This window comes from Epinephelus lanceolatus, chromosome 20 (assembly GCF_041903045.1).
Source record: "Epinephelus lanceolatus isolate andai-2023 chromosome 20, ASM4190304v1, whole genome shotgun sequence".
Taxonomy (NCBI): Eukaryota; Metazoa; Chordata; class Actinopteri; order Perciformes; family Serranidae; genus Epinephelus; species Epinephelus lanceolatus.
In genome coordinates, this window is record NC_135753.1 from 6,775,190 (window position 1) to 6,796,436 (window position 21,247).

Consider the following 21,247-nt stretch of genomic DNA (forward strand, 5'->3'; position numbering starts at 1 on the left):
AGAGCGTGTTAACCCAAAAAGTAATCACTATGTACCCAAATAATAAACCTTACATTTCTAAGGAAATAAAAGAGTGCATAGAACATAAAAAGATAGTATTTAAGAGCGGGGATCTTGTTAGAATGAAACTGCCGAGAGATCCTAATCACAGACTGAGAACAGCTAGGAATACGACAAGGGAGAAATTTGAATCCAATTGTCTAGCAAAAACTGTGGGACACCATTAAGGTAATGATAAACATGATACCAACAACATGGTTCGACCATGTCAACGTGGACCTGGTGGGTCCGCTGCCCCCTTCCTGTGGGTTTACTCGCGTCTTTGCTACGGTGGACAGGACCACCAGGTGGACGGAGGCTGTTCCCCTGTCATCTTCCACGTTTGCGGAGGTGGCACGACGTTTATCTCTGCCTGGGTGGCCCGGTTTGGCACGCCAGCTGACCTGACTTCTGACAGGGGCCCCCAGTTCACCTCTGAGCTGTGGAAAACCATGGCAGGGAGCCTGGGGGTGAAACTCCATAGTACCACAGCATACAACCCCCAGGCTAATGGACTGTGTGAGCATTTTCACAGCACCATGAAGGCTGCTCTCCGGGCTACACTCACAGACAGTAATTGGGTCAATCGTCTGCCATGGGATGGGATTCCATGAGGATTTGCAGTGTTCTTCTGCGGAGCTTGTCTCTGGCCAGCCACTGAGGGTCCCTGGGGAGTTTCTTCCGGTGGCCTCGGCCCCCTGGTCTGCTGCAGCTCACCGGTCTGCCTTCCGCGATGCCACCAGCATTTTCGCCCCTGTTCCTGTACATCACTGCCTCCCCCAGTCCTACATCCCGAAAGATCTGATGTCGGCCGAATACGTGTTCATCCGCCACAATGCACATCGTTCCTCACTCCAGGCTCCGTATGACGGGCCTTTCTGCGTCCTGGAGGCAGGTCCCAAGAGTTTCATTGTGGACATGGGGGGGAATTAAGAGCAGGTTTCAGTGGATCGCCTTAAACCTGCTCACGTGGCCCTGGATGGGCCGGTGATGCTGGCTCAGCCCCCACGCTGCAACCACCCTCCCACCACTGCCCCTTTGTCATGCCCTCCCGCCTCTGCAGGGAGGGACACAGCACAGGTGCCACAGCACAGGTGGAGGTGATTAGGTGATGTCAGCGTGGGAGGGGTGTGGTTAAGTTTGCCCTGGCTGTTGTGGTGTAATCAGATTTTGTGTTGGAAGTCTGCGAGTAAAAAAAGACTCAACTGCACTCCCGTCTGCTTGTCTCCTTTTTATCAACTTCCACAGGTATATCAATGTGTTAAATGAGGTGAAAAGGCAAAGGAGCTAAATGACTTCTGCAGATTTGAGACCAGAAACTTTTCAAAAGAGCAACAGGCAGCTCTGGACTGTATACCTGCTTTGGACTCTGCAGAAATCATCCTTGATCAGCATGTCGCAGAGAGACTTTTCTCACATATCTGTGCCAGGAAGACCTCTGGACCAGATGGCATCTCTGGGTGTCTATTAAAAGTCATGCAGCAAGGAGCCAGCACAAGCCTGGTGCCCCATCTTTAAGAAGTCAATAGACACTTACTCTGTCCCTGCTATCTGGAAAAGTTCTATCATCATACCTATGCCTGCAAAAGCAAGCATGTGACACATCCGAATATTTTTTGGAAATACAGAGGTTTGTCAAATGGTGTGTGACAATCATCTTGTTTTGAATGCCAACAAAACAAAAGAGATTGTGTTTGATTGGTGACCACAGGCCTGTGGTCATCCACAACCTAACTATTGCCCAGGTTAACTCCTACAAATATATTGGTGTCTTCATTGATAACACACTAACCTGGAGCACACATGTTGACTGCCTCTGCAGCAAACTGCAACAACGCTTGCATTTCTTGCACCGCTTATGAGCTCATGGAGTGGACAAAAAGATCATGCTGATCTTCCATCAGGCAGTTCTGGGGAGCCTAATCAGATATGGCATTACGGCTTGGTTTGGCAACCTCTCTGCACAGCTGAGAAATAAGCTGTTGCGATTAATCCACACTGCGTGGGAAATTATGGCCGCCAGAGAGCACTCATCCATGCAGAGCATTTACGAACAGGCCACATCGTGCAAGGCAAACAAAATAATTGCTGATATGTCTCATGCCCTGCACTCAGAGTATGAGTTGTTACCTTCAGGAAGAAGGTTCAGAGTTCCCCAGTACAGATTTAACCTCTCTAACTCCGCTCGAACACCCACGTCCGCGCTCCCTCCCTCCTCTGTTAAATGGTATCTCCCAGGCGCACTACGTCATCAAACCATGTGATGTTTGGTATTGCCGGTTTCAGGAAGCTCTCGACTAGGGATGGGTACCGAACCCCGGTATTGAACGAGCCCCGGGGCTACATTCTTCAAGACCGCAGTATTGATAAGCTCTGACCTTAACGGTTCTGCTATCGGTACTGGAGCAGTCGCGTCTTTTTTTTTTTTTTTTTTTTTACAAGTTAAACCTTATCTTGCACATTTATCTCACCAACTCCGTCAATTATCTGCCATTGTATCATAATTTTCGCTATTCTCCCTGAAGACGGGAGATCTGTCTCGCTCACCCTGGCTGCCTACTGTGTGTGTGACTGGAGAGCAGGGGGGCGGGGCTGTTGTTCCAGTGACATTAATAAATAACTAGAATTACTGCCTTGCAAAACAGTCATGTTGCAGTTACAGATTACATCCATGTAATCCTGTCCATACTCATATGTTACCATGACAGTTGATAATGCTTTAAATATGGACGTCGCTGCAAAGAAGGTACATGTTCTAAAATATGGATGCTTCACACACACACACACACACACACACACACACACAAGACAGCGCATACACCAATTCAAGCTCGTAGCCTACCTTTAGATAGATAAATAATGGCGCAGAGAGCCAAACGGTCAAAAGTGTGGCTTTACATTACAAGAGTTGATGCAGACACAGCGCGTTGTCACAAGTGTGACAAAAGTTTTGCGTGTAAGGGCGGCAACACTAGTAATTTGTCAAAACACCTTGCGAAAGTGCATCATATTCACACAGAAAGATGTACAGTGTTTGACTGCCCTAGCACAGCTAGTTCATCTATGTCCAGTCCAGGTTTGTAACATTATGCTAGCAGCCAACACGTGGAGTTAATAACCATTAGCTATTTTGCGACCTTACTAAATAGGGATTCAGATTTGGGATTTTATTTGTGTATTTTTCAGATACTTCTAAATACATGAATATAACCATAATTATAGCCTGGGCTGGGTGCGTGGGATTTCCCCCCCCCAGTCAATATATCCATAGTGATTAATGTTACATCACCATATAAAATACCTAGAATAACTAACATACCTAGAATACCTAATATTTTTACTTGTAGGCTAGATTTGTTTATATATGCTACAGTGATTTGTTTTCGAGAGAGCTGTACGGTGCAAGCATTTTACTGCATTTGCGACTAAAAATAGTTTTGTGCAAGTAAAAGAAATCATTCAGGAGCACGCTGTGCGAATACAGATTTCAACCAGCAGCAGGCGAATCCTGTCGGTTGTGGGTTGAACGGGGGTCACAGACACAGACAGGAATACGTATTCCTGTCAAATACGGCGGCCATAGTGCTCCGCGGCGCAAGTACGGCATACCAGCGACGGAGAAGCCTGGCTCCAGGTCCAATATTTTCCTCTTTGTTGATGTCATGACTGTCCAGAAGTACCTGGACAGCTGAGCCGTGGCGGCACACAGGTATGTGGCGTGTCAGAGGAGAAACGAGCCGTTCACATTTCTCTCTTTGTGGCAGGTAACGGTCCACAAACCTCACCGCACTTTAGGGACTGATCTTTACTTATGAAGGGACTGTTCTTTACTTGTCAGGGGAGGAGGGTGGCTGGTTGATTTTTATTTTATTTATTTATTTTATTTTGATCCCCCCTATGTTAATCACTTATTGATGCCGTATGAATAAGTCAATTAGTAATTTATTTCATTGAAATATCATTCATGTATTATAGAAAAGTGATTAATGTTTTTATAAATGACAAAAGTCACATCTGCCTCATTTTTGCTGTGGTATTGTGATACTACTCAGAACCATGATACTTTCACTGGTATCGTACCATTGGTCCCAATGTTGGTACTGTGACAACACTATTGTTTTATGTGTTTTATATTTCAAGTTGTAAAAAGTAAAATGTTTTGTTAAAAAACTATTTTATTGCATAATGAGAATTGAGAAAATGAAGCAATTTATGTTCTTGATTTGTTTTTTTCTTCCTCAGAAAGTATCGATAAGAGTACCGTTAAAATACCGGATCGATAAGCAGTACCAATAAGAGTAGTAGTACCGTTAAAATCTTACTGATACCCATCCCTACTCTCGACTTTTCGAGAGTAGGGATGGATTTCTTATGGATTTCGCACCAGAGCAGCCTAAACACACAAAGTCCAAAATCGCGATGAGTGGTGACAAGTCATGTCATGCTGTTTTTCGAGGGGAAAAGTTAAAGGATTACTCGCGATCTTAAGTGGAGCTGCGAGTGGAGACTTAGATCTTTTATAAAAGGTAAGAGTCTCACTCCTACCACTATTTTTGGGTGATATATACCGTCTAGAAAGTGGGATCATAACTTTCACGTTTCATATGGCTTTATTTGGTGATATTTTATGGTGTTTCTGTGTCATAAACAACATCAGCTATCATAATCACACCTGATTTCAATAAGGTACAATGTTTGAAGCTGGCTGAGTGTTGTTTGATCACTGATAGTACTGTTTTGAAGCGGAGTGAGCGCTCTTGTCATTTGGAGCTCCGCCTGGATCTTTTCATGGAAAAAACACTAGAATGGTCATATTTTGAGCAATTTTCTTTAAATTTGAAACAAAAGTTCATTGATAGTGTGCCTACAGCCCCATACTGTCATTTACCTGCTCAGGTGAAGCCACAGACAGTTATTCATCCTGAAAATCATTTTTTATTTTATTTTAGGCAAAATCTTCAACTTTTTACTTACTTCAGAGGCCCATTACTCTGTCTCTGTATCACCTAGAGTGTTTCTGACACTTTCACAAGAAACTTCAGGAAGTTTTCTTTCTGGCAAGACATGCATGCATGTAGTCAGAGCGGTTCAGACGCTACAGTCATTTTAATTTGGGTATGTCATTTTAGGCGTTTTTGCTACAAAATGGGGGTGGAGTGCAAAAACTCCTTTGTCCCTGATTCTATAAAATTTGTTAACAGTGGCAGATAAAGCCAACTGCACTTTACTTTATGGCTGCTGTTTTAAATTGCTGTATGCTGTTTATTTTATTTTATTTACTGTTATGATTTACTATTCATCACTATGTTGTACTATTTATTGCCTGCTGCACTATTTATCTACTGACTATGTTACTATTTATTTATTATCTGTTTTTATGTTGTGTTACCAGTGTGGCTGCAGCAGGGGTGAAAAAGCCCAAGACAAATTTCCCACTTGTGGGACAATAAAGTTAATCTTGAATCTTCTCTGCATCTAGACCCCTCATCACTCCACACTGATCCCCTTAAGATGTTCTTGAGATATTGCGTTCACAAGAATGAGAATGATGCAAGGTCACAGTGACCTTGACCTATGACCATAAAAATCTGTAAGTTCTTCGTTATGTCCAAGTGGACGCATATGCAAAATCTGGAGAAGTTCCCTGTGGGATTTGTGAGATATCATGGTGATGACAATGGTACAGATGCAAGGACAGACGGACAACCCAAAAAACATAAAACCTCTGGTTATGGCTATCATCTCGGTGGAGGCATAAAAACAGCTACACAGTATCTTTTTACAACTTGTTCCCTGAAAACAACGCTACAAGACCAGTGAAAGTGTTAAGTTTTGGGTCTGAAAGATAAACAATGAACTGAAACTCCATAAAACCCAGAGGAGCTGCAGATTCCACTGATCATTTTGTACCAGAGAAACACAGCAGGTTATTTGTACATCGTTATAAAAAATGTTATATAAACTGACCCTGGAGCTCTGTTTACAATAAAATCCCTCAAAAACTGGTTAAATAAAGTCGACTATACAATGAATACAGACTGAAGAAAAATTGGAGGCAGAGAAACAATAAGGTGCCATGAATCAATCAATGGCTGTAGAGCTGTTATTTTTTACTTCTATCGGGTGACGTGATGCTGCAGGTGGATGAATACTTAACCATTCAGATAGACATCATGCTTCCAGACTTCTCTCTGGCTTTGGTCTCGGACTGTTAAAGTCACTTCCTCCTCGTTTGTAGGCAGGCGGATCTCAAATGTTGGGTGGTAATTTGGTCCAAACTCCACGTCAAACTCTGCTTTCTGAAAACCAGTGTAAATACAGCTATAATATCCAGTTAACTAAAGGAAACCAACAGTAGTTTGTTAGTGCTGTAACATGCTGACACGATTCATCAGAGACTTTGATTCAAAATACTCACCTTAGGTTGTATTTTAATGGCCTGAGGACAGTGAACAGTGTAACTATGATCTTGGATGAGTTTACATGTGGAAGGAGCCTCAATGTAAACAGAATTTCGTCGTTTTGAGCTCACCTTAGGAGACATCAGAACATTTACATTTACAACTTGGTTTATCCTCCATAGAGACAGACTGATAAATATATCTAATTACAGATATATCGGTTTTATGTAGATTGCTACGTAACAACAAATATCAGCACTATGGGGCAACAACTAACCATTATTTTCATTATCAATGAATCTACTGGTTTGATCTACAATGTTGGAAAATAGTGAAAAATCAAAAATGACATGTCTTCAGGTTGAGCAGTGACACAGTTTTAGTAAAAACAACTGTTTCAGTGTTAATATGAAACCTAAATGTTATTTTATGGCGGACTTGAAAAATTACTAAACTTTAAGAAAAATAAGATGACAGCTGTAACATGAAGCTTTACCTCGTCCAGAGGGATGTTTCTTGGCAGCAGAAGTACATTGAGTTTTTGCCACTGTGTTTTAGGGTTTGGTTGTCCAAGGAACAGCAGAATTTGACCACTGACTGGTATTTTCAAAATCCCCCTTATGACGTTCCAGAGAAGGCCAAAGGCAGAGAGGTGAGGGACACTGACCACCACATGAGTGTCTGTAACCTTCAGTGGGTTGAGGATGCTCATTCCATTGTCAGTGATGTGGACGACAGACAACTGTTGCTCAGGGATCAGAACTGTAAAAACACGAAGCTGTTAAAGTACAAGTAAATCATAAATAAAATGTGTAGTGAGTTTTTAGTACATAGAAAATTTGTTATTAAGCATCCAGCCAAATTTTAATACTTAAAAAAAGTCGGCAAGTATAAAATTATGTTTCAAAATCATGAAATAATAGGCAGTATTTCCTGTTCTGACACGCTGGGGGCATTTTTACTTTTTTGTTGGATCAAAAACGTACCACACCGTGACACCACTGTATCATGCTGAACTGAAACGTTACACCCCTACTACAAGGTTTTTAACACAGGACTTATGCTTCTGCTCTAAAAAGACATTGTACTTACAGTGAGGCTCTGTGTAGACGCATACCCTACGCCCTAGTATGAGGGGCCGTACAAGCCATAATTCATTCTCACCCTCTCACACATATACATTCTCCTTTCACATACATATATTTTCACTCTTCTTTCACATACCTATATTTTCACTCTTCTTTCACATACATATATTTTCACTCTTTTTTCACATACATATATTTTCACTCTTCTTTCACATACATATATTTTCACTCTCACACACATACATTCTCCTTTCACATACATATATTTTCACTCTCACACACATACATTCTCCTTTCACATACATATATTTTCACTCTTCTTTCACATACATATATTTTCACTCTCACACACATACATTCTCCTTTCACATACATATATTTTCACTCTTCTTTTACATACATATATTTTCACTCTCACATATATATACACTTTACTTTTCAACACATACACATAGGCTGCAGTCGAAAAGTCTTTTTTGCTTAGGAAGGTTCCTAGCTGAGTGAAATGACCCGGAAGTAGTTTAGTGGCCGCCATGATAAGAGCTGTTCGAATTCTCTAAACACTAAGGAAAGGAGGTAGCCCGGGCGTTTATTTCACAAAATCGACTTTGGCCCCAGGCATTTAAAAGAACCAGGGGCTATTTGCTCAAGGCTTTTTTTTTTTTTTTTTTTTTTTTTTGCACCGACCTGCACCAGGTCGTTATTTGGTTACAGTTCCTGTCCAGTATGTTTTTAGTGCAAAAATACTGTATAATGTAGGGGTGAGTTCATGTACAAAAATCTCTAAACATTTAGAGTGGGTCATTTTTTTCGTGTACACGTGTACACGGGTTTCACTGCTGGGTGGTGCTATTGCATTATACCAGTAAAGCCCCAGTTATCCGAATACCAACCGAACGGGCCATTTAACCAACAGTTACAGGCTGCCATCCCGACGGTCCGCCATCCCGAATTCTGGTCCCTGAGTCCTCACAGTAAGCTATGGCGAGCCTGTAGAAGCTGTATTCCCCATGCATGTCAGCGATTTTCACCGGTGATGCACGTGAGTAATTCAGGCTGACATTACCTGTTTTTCAGCAAACTCTTCTGGTAATTTTGTCAAAAGGCATGGCATATAGGTCCACAGTAACTTATTATTATTATTATTATTATTATTGGGTCTTATAAGAATGGGCTACAATGAGTACCGGGCCACCAAATCACAGCATCTGTGGTGAGAGGACACGGAATTGTGTGCGCTTATACGCACGCGGGTCAAGGCGATCACAGATATTTGATGTGGGAAAGATGTAGCCAGATGTAATTACCTGTTTTAGATACGTGGCTGTCTGTCCGTCCGTCCGTAGCACGAGTCATGTGCACCACTTCACCACCGACCCATGCGTAAAAGCGCAAACAGTCCCTCAAGGAGGGACAGCCATGAGGCATTTTACATTTTACTACTTGGGATTCAGATAGTGTGAGCAAACATGCTCAATGTGACAATTTCGTTTCAGTTTGTGGCTGGTAGCCTATATTCCTTTTTTTAATTCAATTCCGACCTTAGTAATTAAACAATATCTTTCACCGTGTTGTCCACGTTTATATATCCTGCATGAAACAACACGATGAGAACGTACGCCCCATACGTTCTCATCGTGTGCATTTTGTAGTCCATCTTCAGAACACTGTAGTTTCACCACAGCAGACCCACGTCAATAACATCCTTCTCAGCCAATCACAGCGCGATAAATTCTTCTTCTTCGTTTGGTTTTATGGCGCGTTGCAACCATTGCTCATTAGGTGTATACCGCCACCTACTGTACCGGAGTATGTAGACAATAAATGGATTGCCTTCCGTTTCCACTATACTCCTTCCGTTTCCACTATACTCTCACTCACACATGCATACATTCTTCTCTTACATACATATATTCTCTTTCAACATACATACATTTTCCTTTTATATACATATATTACGTATAGTATTAAATGTATACATGATTGCATGTGCATGAGAGCAAAGTATATGAATGTGTGCATAAAATATATGAATATGAGAGAAAAATGTATCAGTGTGTGTGTTCAAATATATAAATGAGAGTGAAAATATATGAATGTGTGAGTGAAAATGTATAAATGTGTGAGAAAAAAATATATGAATGTGTGAGTGAAAATGTATAAATATGAGAGTGAAAATATATGTATGTGTAAGGAGAATGTATATATGTGAGAGGGTGAGAATGAATTATGTCTTGTATGGCCCCTCATACCCTAGCCTGACGTGTGCACCGAGCCAGAAATGTAACTACACATCACAGAGATGCAAACCTCCTGCTTATTTTTGTAAGCTATAAACCATTTCCCTCAGTGGAAGCAAAGCTTTTATTTTCTCTTATTTCACAAGCCCCTTTTACACTGCCAGATTTTCCGCGAATGTTGGGGCATTTTGCAGGCAAGCTGCGAGCGTTTAGACACACAGAGGCGGATTGGTGAGTTGCTCCGAGGTGCCCAATTTTCCGCCTCGTAGGGTAGTCATATTGGCGGAACTCTTTTAGTTTAAACAGATCGAGGCGGCCTTCCGCAACGGAAAGGGCTGTTGATGACGCTGCACGTGCAAGCCACTGGCGGTGGATAAACAGGAAATAACTGATAGCAGAAATTAGCGAGGAGCTAGTAGCAAGAGGGAAACACAAACCTGACAGACACTGTAAAGATGAGAAACTGGGGAGACAAAGAATTGTGCGCCCTCCTTGCCGGCACGGGGACGGTGACGAACGGGCCGACTTACGAGAGAATCACCAAAGGACTGACCAGCCACGGCTTCCCTCCCACGTCACTGTTTACGTCACACGCTGAGCCACACGTTTTGTTACTTGCTCACGCCCCCCATTGCCCCAAAAAAGGCACATTCTGTATAAACAAAAGTAGGTAGGCGGCATTTTGCCACACTCCCCGATTTAGTTTTTATACTGCCAATGCTGAAAAAAGACTTTACTGCAAATTTGCACAATTCCTGTCTAAAAAGAGCTACAGATAAGAAACATTAATTGTGAAGTCAATAAAGCCCCCACAAAAAAAGCATTTTAAAGCAACACTTACCTTTCTGGACAATTTAAAATTTTCTTTGTATAGGTTAAAATGCTATTAATAAGCTGATGGCACACTGAAATGTAAGTGAATTCCACCAGAGATGAAAACTCATAATTATACCATTCTCATATGGTTCTAAGAAAACTCCGACCAATCACTGCATTCGGACCGAATGTCTAAGTGCTGTGTGAAATGCAAGAAAGGTAAGAGTTGCTTTAAGTCATGTGTATGATTTATCCTGACTTTATAGGAGTAGAGGAGAGTCTTTTAGCCAATTCTAGGCATGTAAAATGTCAAAGGCTTATGCTACTAACATTAGCATGTTGTATATTTAAGGAAAACATGCCTAGTACAAGACAATTCTTTTGTCTGTAAACCTTTTGAGTTATAATGGAGCCTAGCTTTGTAATGTTACCTTTGTAAAATTGATGCTGTTGTTCCTGGCTTCACAGTAGAGGTAAACTCTGCTTGCTGCTAGGACAATTTATGCAGTGTAAAATGTCAAAGGTCTGTGCTAATAAGGTAAGAATAAGAATAACTTTATTCATCCCCAAGGGGAAATTCAATTATCTGTCAGCTCATCTATTATATGTCAAAGAATTATAAAGCCTGATGGCTGTTGGTATATAGGATCTTCTGTATACCAACAGCCATCAGGCTTTATAATTCTTTGACATCACATGTTGCTAAGAGTGTGGAGAAAATGTAACTAACAAAAGACAAGTGTTTCGGCTGTAAACCTTATCAATAATAATGAAGCCAATTTGTGTACTTGAACAGATAAATCATCAGGAGGTTGTTTATACAGACTGTAGGTATAATGAACTGTGTAGTCAGTAGGAGGTGCTAACAGGAGATTTTTTCATTGTTCTAACAAAACTCTTAAACTAATCTCTTACCATCCATAGTTTCACAGTGTGGGAGGTGGAGCTGACAGACAGCAGCGTCCTCAGAGCACTTGATTTTGAACAGTGGCCCTGCCGCCATCTTGCTTGCTGATTGGAGGAAGTTCTCATCCCACTGGACAATGCTGTACTTTAGCTCCGCCTTCTGAGCCATAACAAACACCAGTTCCGTCAAATCACACTGGAAAACACCTGCATGAGGACATCTGAACCTGCAGGACACAGAAGGGCTGATTACAACGACCCTCAAATAATTTGCAGACAATCTGCATGTTTATTCATCTTGTACGGCATGGTTTACATGTTTCAATCTTTCTTTCTGCGTCGTGACAACCTGCGATACATCTGACTGTCCAACAGATATCTAATTGATAATTTGCAGGATTGATCAAGTGTCATGACCTCAAACTGTACATTAAACAAAAATAGTCTTTAAAATAAGTTAATAAATAACTAGAATTACTGCCTTGCAAAACAGTCATGTTGCAGTTACAGATTACATCCATGTAATCCTGTCCATACTCATATGTTACCATGACAGCTGATAATGCTTTAAATATGGACGTCGCTGCAAAGATGTTCTAAAACATGTTCTAAAATAAGGATGCTTCACACACACACACACACACACACACGCACACACACACACACACACACACACAATCTACCCCCAACAGCCCAGCAGATCTATACAATTAACACAGTTTCAAGGTAGACACTAGGGCTGGGCGGTATGAAAAAATTTCATATCACGTTTTTTTTAAAAAATCATATCCGTTTCACAGTATTTGTTTGGGCTATTCACCAGTATTGTGGTATATGAAAAATTCATATTATAATGAAAATAAATACCAGTATACCGCACAGCCCTAGTGGACACCCAAGATTAGTGTCACCAATTCAGTGTCTGACCAAATGTCTCCCCTTGTGTTCCTGAGATATGACATTGAGTAATGGTCAGAAATGTGTTTCTGCAGAATATTATCATGTCACAGTGAAGCTGACCTTTGATCTTTTGGATATAAAATGTCATCACTTCATAATTTTATTAGACATTTGTGTAAAATGTTGTCATAATTAGCAAATGGATTCTTGAGTTACGGCCAAAAACATATTTTGTGAGGTCACGGTGACCTTGACCTTTGACCAAATTCGAATTCAAATCACTTAACTGTTGAGTACAAGTAAATGTTTGTGCCAAATTTGAAAAAATAATTCCCTCAAGGTATTCCTGAGGTATCATGTTTGCGAGAATGCGACAGACGAGGTTGCAGTGCCCTTGGCCTTTGACCACCAAAATCTAATCGGTCTTGTATCAGTATTGTTGGATCCAGGTGGACATTTGTGCCAAATCTGAAGAAATTCCCTCAAAGTGTTCTTTAGATAGCGCGCTCACAAGAATGAGACAGATGAGGTCACAGCACCCTTTGACCACCAAAATCTATTTAGTTCATTGTAGAGTCCAAGTGGATGTTTGTGCCAAATCTGAAGAAATTCCCTTGTGGTGTTCTTGAGATATTGCATTCATAAGAATGAGATGGATAGACAACCCAAAAACATAATGCCTCTAGCCATGGCTACTGCCAGAGAGGAGGCATACAAACAGCATCTGCCTATTAACACAGACATTAACACAATAACTATCCAGCTTTTGGCCTGATAATAAGTCATATAAAGGCTGCATTGTTTAAAAAGTTGTGGACCAACTGAGTGAACCAGCAGTATGGAGTATGAAGCAATGAAAGGAGTTGAAATGATAGTTGATGTGTGTCAACAGGTCTCTGAAGCTGTTCTAAACATCCAACATGCAGTTCTGATAGAAAATACCAATGCTTTCATCACCAATTTGAGCCAAACTGTACTGAAAAAGGTGGATTTTCAATATAAGTGTAGGCACTGAAAGGGGGTGAAGTGTTGGTTTAAGTGTAAATGCTGCAGGGACTTGACCTGGTTGAAATATCCTGCAGTTTTTGAGTTGATTACCTGTATGTAGTCTTTCCAGACTCAGTCAGCAGTTCAGGTGTGAATTTTAACTTGACCTAAAATTGAAAAAGCCACAAAAAAAATTCATTAGAACACAGTAGTTGGCCAAAGAATTAAAAGTTCATTGCTGTTTGAAAGGGTGTACTTTTAATACTTTTATCATCTTCACCATATATATATATGTACACATACACACATAAAATGACAGTAATATGGTTTATCCCAATTATTCGATCGTAACAGGCCTAGAAAGGGGGGAAATACTAAGAAACTCCAGTCTGATCACTGATAAATTAACAAAAATGTTAAAATGAAAAACTGACTTTTGAATTCAGAGCCTCTGTACACAGAAGCTGCTGCTGCCTCAACCTCTCTGGATCTCCAGGGCATAGCTGATCCATTTCATCCACAGTCTCCTCATTTCTGTCAGACACATCGAGGTTTGGGTTTGATGTGGACAGACCTGGTGGGTGATAAGAGTCATCAGATGGAGAGAAGGAGACAAGCAGCAGATGTCAAACACACTTCATAAACCTGTAAACAGCAACGTCCCCAGTTCAAGGCGACCAGTGCCCTTTTTAGCACATCTTTCTTCTTGCGTTTCATGTCATCTACCAGCAAACCGTCCAATGAAGTCAAAATGTTGGCAAAATTCTGTTTAAGTCAAGACCAAGTCCAAAGGGGGTTGATACCAAGTTAAGACAGAGTCCATACAATAAAATGTATCCAACAATGACAGAGATGGAGATTCATGACATTGGCCCAATCCCAATACAACCCTTACCCCTACTACAGAGCCTTTACCCCTCCATTTTACGCGTTCAGGTCAAGGTGTAGGTTGTCCTGATAGAGGCATAGAGCAAACTGTTTGGGCTGCATGGCACTCCAAACTGAGGTTTTTCAGAAGCACACCTCAAACCGAGTGTTATGACAAATCACTATTAAGACGGCTGCACAAGCAACACAAAAAAAAAAACCCACATTTGTATTTTCTTCATTAATAAAGACTTACAATTACAATAACCATTGTATTGTCTTAGTTTAACTTTTTGATATGACAAGTATAACAAAAGAGCAAAGAAGCTCATATGCTGACGTCTCAGTGGCTAACTAGCTAGCTAGCTGATGTTACATTGATATATCTGATTTGTGCAGCATGACAATGAAGCATTTTGACAACCACAAAAGGATGCCTATAGCCTACACGAGAAAATCAACACAGCAGAAGACGGTATATTTGCAATGTCAGGCAACACTCATCACATCTATTTATGTGAACACCAGCATTCAAGACAACTGATGATGTATCACGGTCTTGAAGAGTTGTCCCATTTTATAGGGGAAGATTTCAACCACAAGATAGGAGTAAAAATAAGAAATGGGATTGGGCCATTCTTGCAACAAGACATCATCTTGCCCAACATGCAAAATAAAACAGAACTGCTGTGGTTACTGGTTAACCAGTGCCATAAAGCACACGGCAGCCAATTCTTTAATATGCTTTAATATGTTTCTTTAAGATATTCCAGTGGGCTTTTACTCACGTCCTTCATGTCTGTCAGGTGCAGCCCTGTTTTCTCTGTCATCACGCCTGAGAGGACAAACACAAATACAGCAGTTATTTTATATGAAAAGTGGAAATAATTGCTCAAAATCACTCATCTTCCAGACTTAAGTCATTGTGACAGGTGAAACTTTAAAACTGAAGAACATAGACATATTTACTGTTACACTAACATCAAGGAATTGACCATTTATAGCAAATATACATATAATTAGATTTGTCACAAAAGACTCAGTAGTTTGAGGAAGCTCTTCATGAATCCAAGCAGTGACATGAAGAATAAAATCCCTCTTAATGATCATACATGAACATTCAATCTTAATTAAATCAAATATACTAAAAACTTGGCGTGAGTGTATCAGTGTCAGACGAATCAGTGAGGAGTGCCAGGTTATAGTGGAGACACTGTGCACCTGTATGAATATGATTAGATGTCACTGGTCAGCTGGTAGCCAAGAAGCTGATGGAGGACTGCTGGATTGCTCAGATGGACTATCAGACACTGAAAGCCGAGAATGGCCGTGCTTGTGATTATCTTTAAATGCCACATGAGCGAAAGGCAGTCAAACTCCAGTAAACAGTTGGTGCCAGGATGTTTCCCTAGTCACTGAATGGCAGTGGAGTAAGTAAGTAAGACTCCCCTCAGAGCTGGACTGTCTCGAGAAGGTTTACGGGTTGATGCTGTTCATCAGGCTCTGTTATCTGTGAGTGTAGCTGTGCTGTGACAGTCTGAACTCTGCAGAGTTTTCTTAGACGAGAGATGGAAGTTTAGTTTTAACTCTGTGAGAAATGATTTTAAACCTTCAGTCCACCGTGTTGCAGATTTAGAAAGAATTCAGGCTTTAAGTTATTTTTCTGCTTCTTAACAATGAGATTGATAAATCAGAGTTTACAATGAACCTGGGTAGAAATCCTAGTTGTCTCAGATTAGTTATTTGTGGTGCCAAAGGTTTTGAGACCATAACTAGAAAGGTGTTGATCTTTTCAAATGATGATCAGGAAGCGTGTACTCGTATATCACCCCTTAAACCTGTCAAAAACTGACCTTGATTATGATTTCTAATACATGAATTAGCCTCATTGGATTAGTTTAAGGAAAAAAATTTGTGACTAAAATGTCATGAATTTTCATCGACTAAAATGTTTTGAATTTTTGTAGACCAGACTTAATATATGAAGGATAGAAATGACTAAAATGTGTCTAAAACTAATAAACATTTTTGTCTCAAGACAGACTAAGACTAAATGTTAAACAGCTGCAAAAAATACCACTGCTGCAAATGTACCAATCATAATTGTGATTTCCTTTGCTCTGTTTGAATCATTTAGGAATGGCAGCCTGAAATCTGTTGGGTTAATGTTAGTTTGTACTGTGTGTGTTCCTCCTTGTTTACGTCTTGTTTCACTGATTGACACACTGGGTTATAATTGTGTAAATGAGTTGACATGTTTGGAGTAATCCCACTGATATAACCTACTGTTGCGTAGCAGATGTGACATACTGTGTTTTTTTATCTGCCACTCTCTCATCACCATCCTCTTAATTCACAGTGAAACCAAAGTGGCTCCAAGTGCCAAACCTGTACGTTACTGGAGGATCTTCTACTTCTGGTTTGGTAATGGCCTTACTAACTATACTGCAATGAGCTAGCTTAGCGTAACTGCCTCCCAGTTCTGTCTTACTGGAGTAGAATGTTTTGGTTTGGTGGTGGGAGGGGCAAGACAGCATGTTGCCTGTTCCGTCGTGTGGCCTGCCTTGCTGAGCGCAGTGGCACTGACAGCATTATATTAAACACAGTTTAAGCTGCATATTTTATTTTCCAAATGCTAGGCTTTTTAAAGCAGTTCAAGACCTACAGTATTCCTTATACCTTTGGCTCATATTTTTAATCTTTGCCTGCAGAAACATGTTGTCCCTGCTGAATTGATAATGGCAAAGATTATTCCACTTTACAAAGTCCACTTTTTTATCACCATATATATGTATGTATGTATATATATGTATATATATATATATATATATATACACTGCCTGGCCAAAAAAAAAGTCACCACCAAAAAAAAAGGTCATACACTCTAATATTTCGTTGGACCGCCTTTAGCTTTGATTACGGCACGCATTCGCTGTGGCATTGTTTCGATAAGCTTCTGCAATGTCACAAGATTTATTTCCATCCAGTGTTGCATTAATTTTTCACCAAGATCTTGCATTGATGATGGTAGAGTCTGACCGCTGCGCAAAGCCTTCTCCAGCACATCCCAAAGATTCTCAATGGGGTTAAGGTCTGGACTCTGTGGTGGCCAATCCATGTGTGAAAATGATGTCTCATGCTCCCTGAGCCAGTCTTTCACAATTTGAGCCCGATGAATCCTGGCATTGTCATCTTGGAATATGCCCGTGCCATCAGGGAAGAAAAAATCCATTGATGGAATAACCTGGTCATTCAGTATATTCAGGTAGTCAGCTGACCTCATTCTTTGAGCACATACTGTTGCTGAACCTAGACCTGACCAACTGCAGCAACCCCAGATCATAACACTGCCCCCACAGGCTTGTACAGTAGGCACTAGGCATGATGGGTGCATCACTTCATCTGCCTCTCTTCTTACCCTGATGCACCCATCACTCTGGAACAGGGTAAATCTGGACTCATCAGACCACATGACCTTCTTCCATTGCTCCAGAGTCCAATCTTTTTGCTCCCTAGCAAATTGAAGCCTTTTTTTCCGGTTAGCCTCACTGATTAGTGGTTTTCTTAAGGCTACACAGCTGTTCAGTCCCAATCCCTTGAGTTCCCTTCGCATTGTGCGTGTGGAAATGCTCTTACTTTCACTATTAAACATAGCCCTGAGTTCTACTGTTGTTTTTCTTCGATTTGATCTCACCAAATGTTTAAGTGATCGCCGATCACGATCATTGAGGATTTTTTTCCGGCCACATTTCTTCCTCGAAGACGATGGGTCCCCACTATCCTTCCAGTTTTTAATAATGCGTTGGACAGTTCCTTAACCCAATTTTAGTAGTTTCTGCAATCTCCTTAGATGTTTTCTCTGCTTGATGCATGCCAATGATTTGACCCTTCTCAAACAGACTAACATCTTTTCCACGACCACGGGATGTGTCTTTCGACATGGTTGTTTAGGAAATGAGAAGCAACTCATTGCACCAGTTGGGGTTAAATAACTTGTTGCCAGCTGAAAGATAATCGCCCATGCAGTAATTATCCAATAGGAGGCTCGTACCTATTTGCTTAGTTAAATCCAGGTGGCGACTTTTTTTTTGGCCAGGCAGTGTATATATATATATATACAGTACAGGCCAAAAGTTTGGACACACCTTCTCATTCAATGTGTTTTCTTTATTTTCATGACTATTTACATTGTAGATTCTCACTGAAGGCATCAAAACTATGAATGAACACATGTGGAGTTATGTACTTAACAAAAAAAGGTGAAATAACTGAAAACATGTTTTATATTCTAGTTTCTTCAAAATAGCCACCCTTTGCTCTGATTACTGCTTTGCACACTCTTGGCATTCTCTCCATGAGCTTCAAGAGGTAGTCACCTGAAATGGTTTCCACTTCACAGGTGTGCCTTATCAGGGTTAATTAGTGGAATTTCTTGCTTTATCAATGGGGTTGGGACCATCAGTTGTGTTGTGCAGAAGTCAGGTTAATACACAGCCGACAGCCCTATTGGACAACTGTTAAAATTCATATTATGGCAAGAACCAATCAGCTAACTAAAGAAAAACGAGTGGCCATCATTACTTTAAGAAATGAAGGTCAGTCAGTCCGGAAAATTGCAAAAACTTTAAATGTGTCCCCACGTGGAGTCGCAAAAACCATCAAGCGCTACAACGAAACTGGCACACATGAGGACCGACCCAGGAAAGGAAGACCAAGAGTCACCTCTGCTTCTGAGGATAAGTTCATCCGAGTCACCAGCCTCAGAAATCGCAAGTTAACAGCAGCTCAGATCAGAGACCAGATGAATGCCACACAGAGTTCTAGCAGCAGACCCATCTCTAGAACAACTGTTAAGAGGAGACTGCGCCAATCAGGCCTTCATGGTCAAATAGCTGCTAGGAAACCACTGCTAAGGAGAGGCAACAAGCAGAAGAGATTTGTTTGGGCCAAGAAACACAAGGAATGGACATTAGACCAGTGGAAATCTGTGCTTTGGTCTGATGAGTCCAAATTTGAGATCTTTGGTTCCAACCGCCGTGTCTTTGTGAGATGCAGAAAAGGTGAACGGATGGATTCCACATGCCTGGTTCCCACTGTGAAGCATGGAGGAGGAGGTGTGATGGTGTGGGGGTGTTTTGCTGGTGACACTGTTGGGGATTTATTCAAAATTGAAGGCACACTGAACCAGCATGGCTACCACAGCATCCTGCAGCGACATGCCATCCCATCCGGTTTGCGTTTAGTTGGACGATCATTTATTTTTCAACAGGACAATGACCCCAAACACACCTCCAGGCTGTGTAAGGGCTATTTGACCAAGAAGGAGAGTGATGGAGTGCTGCGGCAGATGACCTGGCCTCCACAGTCACCGGACCTGAACCCAGTCGAGATGGTTTGGGGTGAGCTGGACCGCAGAGTGAAGGCAAAGGGGCCAACAAGTGCTAAACACCTCTGGGAACTCCTTCAAGACTGTTGGAAAACCATTTCAGGTGACTACCTCTTGAAGCTCATGGAGAGAATGCCAAGAGTGTGCAAAGCAGTAATCAGAGCAAAGGGTGGCTATTTTGAAGAAACTAGAATATAAAACATGTTTTCAGTTATTTCACCTTTTTTTGTTAAGTACATAACTCCACATGTGTTCATTCATAGTTTTGATGCCTTCAGTGAGAATCTACAATGGAAATAGTCATGAAAATAAAGAAAACGCATTGAATGAGAAGGTGTGTCCAAACTTTTGGCCTGTACTGTATATATATATATATCATTGTTTCTCCAGTCAGGCATCATCAGTGTTTGTCAATCACTCTCACAATTATTCTACTCGAAATAATGATAAACTCTGGCCTTCTATCTATCAAACATGTAGAGGTTCAGTGATATGGAATGCTTTGCCATCTTATATCTTAAAATTAGCACCTGCACAATTTCATAAAACTGTTAAAGGTTTGTTTTTAGCTCCCTAATGTTATCCTTACTGATTAACTGTGTAAACTGCCCATTTAGCTATCAATGTTTGATCTTAGCTCCCTTTTGTTATGCTGATGGATTTGACTTTATTTCCCCAATGTTACTAAATGGACTACCCATGCGACTGCCCATCAAGATGTTGAAGGTTGTATTTTATCTTCCTAATATTATTCTTATGGATTCCTTGTGTAAATTGTCTACTAATATTCCGTGATACTAATTTTGTGTACCTGTATAGTTTAGTTTAGTTTATTGTTTATTTGACAGGGACATCGCACAATCAGCAAAATTGCACCAGATTTAGCTATCAGCTAATTCACATCTGTAGTCCCTGGGCAGACAGATAAAAAAACAAAATAAAAACATGACAATACAGGACTAAATATAAAACATGACAGTACACTTGACAGAATAAAACATGAGAATGCAAGATAGAATAAAAAAGAAATACTTCTAAAACAGCACAACAACAACAACAACAACAACAACAGATAAACAGGAGGACAAAATGTCCACAGCAGATGGATTATCCATCTACTATGGACAATCTATCCATACTTTCTCTCCAAAATGAACTCCATCCACATCAATCATGGATATGGATAAAATTCACTTCAAAGAAAAAATATGGACAGATTCATTGTTGTAGAGAAAGGAAGAGAAATAAAAAAGTGCAATCCTGAGTTTGTGCCAGTTTTGTAAAGTGCAATTTCAGCCTAATAAACCTATATAGTATATTTTCAGCTTACTAAGATTTTATAATAATTACAAAGTATGAAACAACAACAAAATCTATACCCTGAGTGGGATCATAAATACTCCATGTGCAAAATATTAACTAGTGCATACATGTTTGTGCAGATTTTAGCCAGAGCTTGAGGCATTTTTTTTAAATACAATACAGCTACCTGTATCTTTTATATCAGGGGGAAGGGAGTTCCACTTCCCCACAACTTTGATAGAAAATGCTGACTGACTAAAGGTTGTTTTTCTAATGGTCTATGTGCCTTTTATCATTTATTTATCTTTTTCTCAT

General features: G+C 40.6%; 1 protein-coding gene across 1 annotated transcript in view; it reads right to left on the reverse strand.

The window, feature by feature from the left end:
* Positions 1–21,247, reverse strand: part of LOC117264998 (uncharacterized) — a 67,542-nt gene that overhangs the window by 10,774 nt on the left and 35,521 nt on the right. Inside the window, exons 12-18 of the mRNA XM_078162522.1 lie at positions 15,033–15,079; positions 13,812–13,951; positions 13,489–13,544; positions 11,500–11,717; positions 6,937–7,202; positions 6,458–6,571; positions 6,197–6,338 (exon numbers count right to left, since the gene is read on the reverse strand). Of these exons, the coding sequence (XP_078018648.1) occupies positions 6,197–6,338; positions 6,458–6,571; positions 6,937–7,202; positions 11,500–11,717; positions 13,489–13,544; positions 13,812–13,951; positions 15,033–15,079 (983 nt within the window). The remainder of the gene's footprint in view (positions 1–6,196; positions 6,339–6,457; positions 6,572–6,936; positions 7,203–11,499; positions 11,718–13,488; positions 13,545–13,811; positions 13,952–15,032; positions 15,080–21,247) is intronic.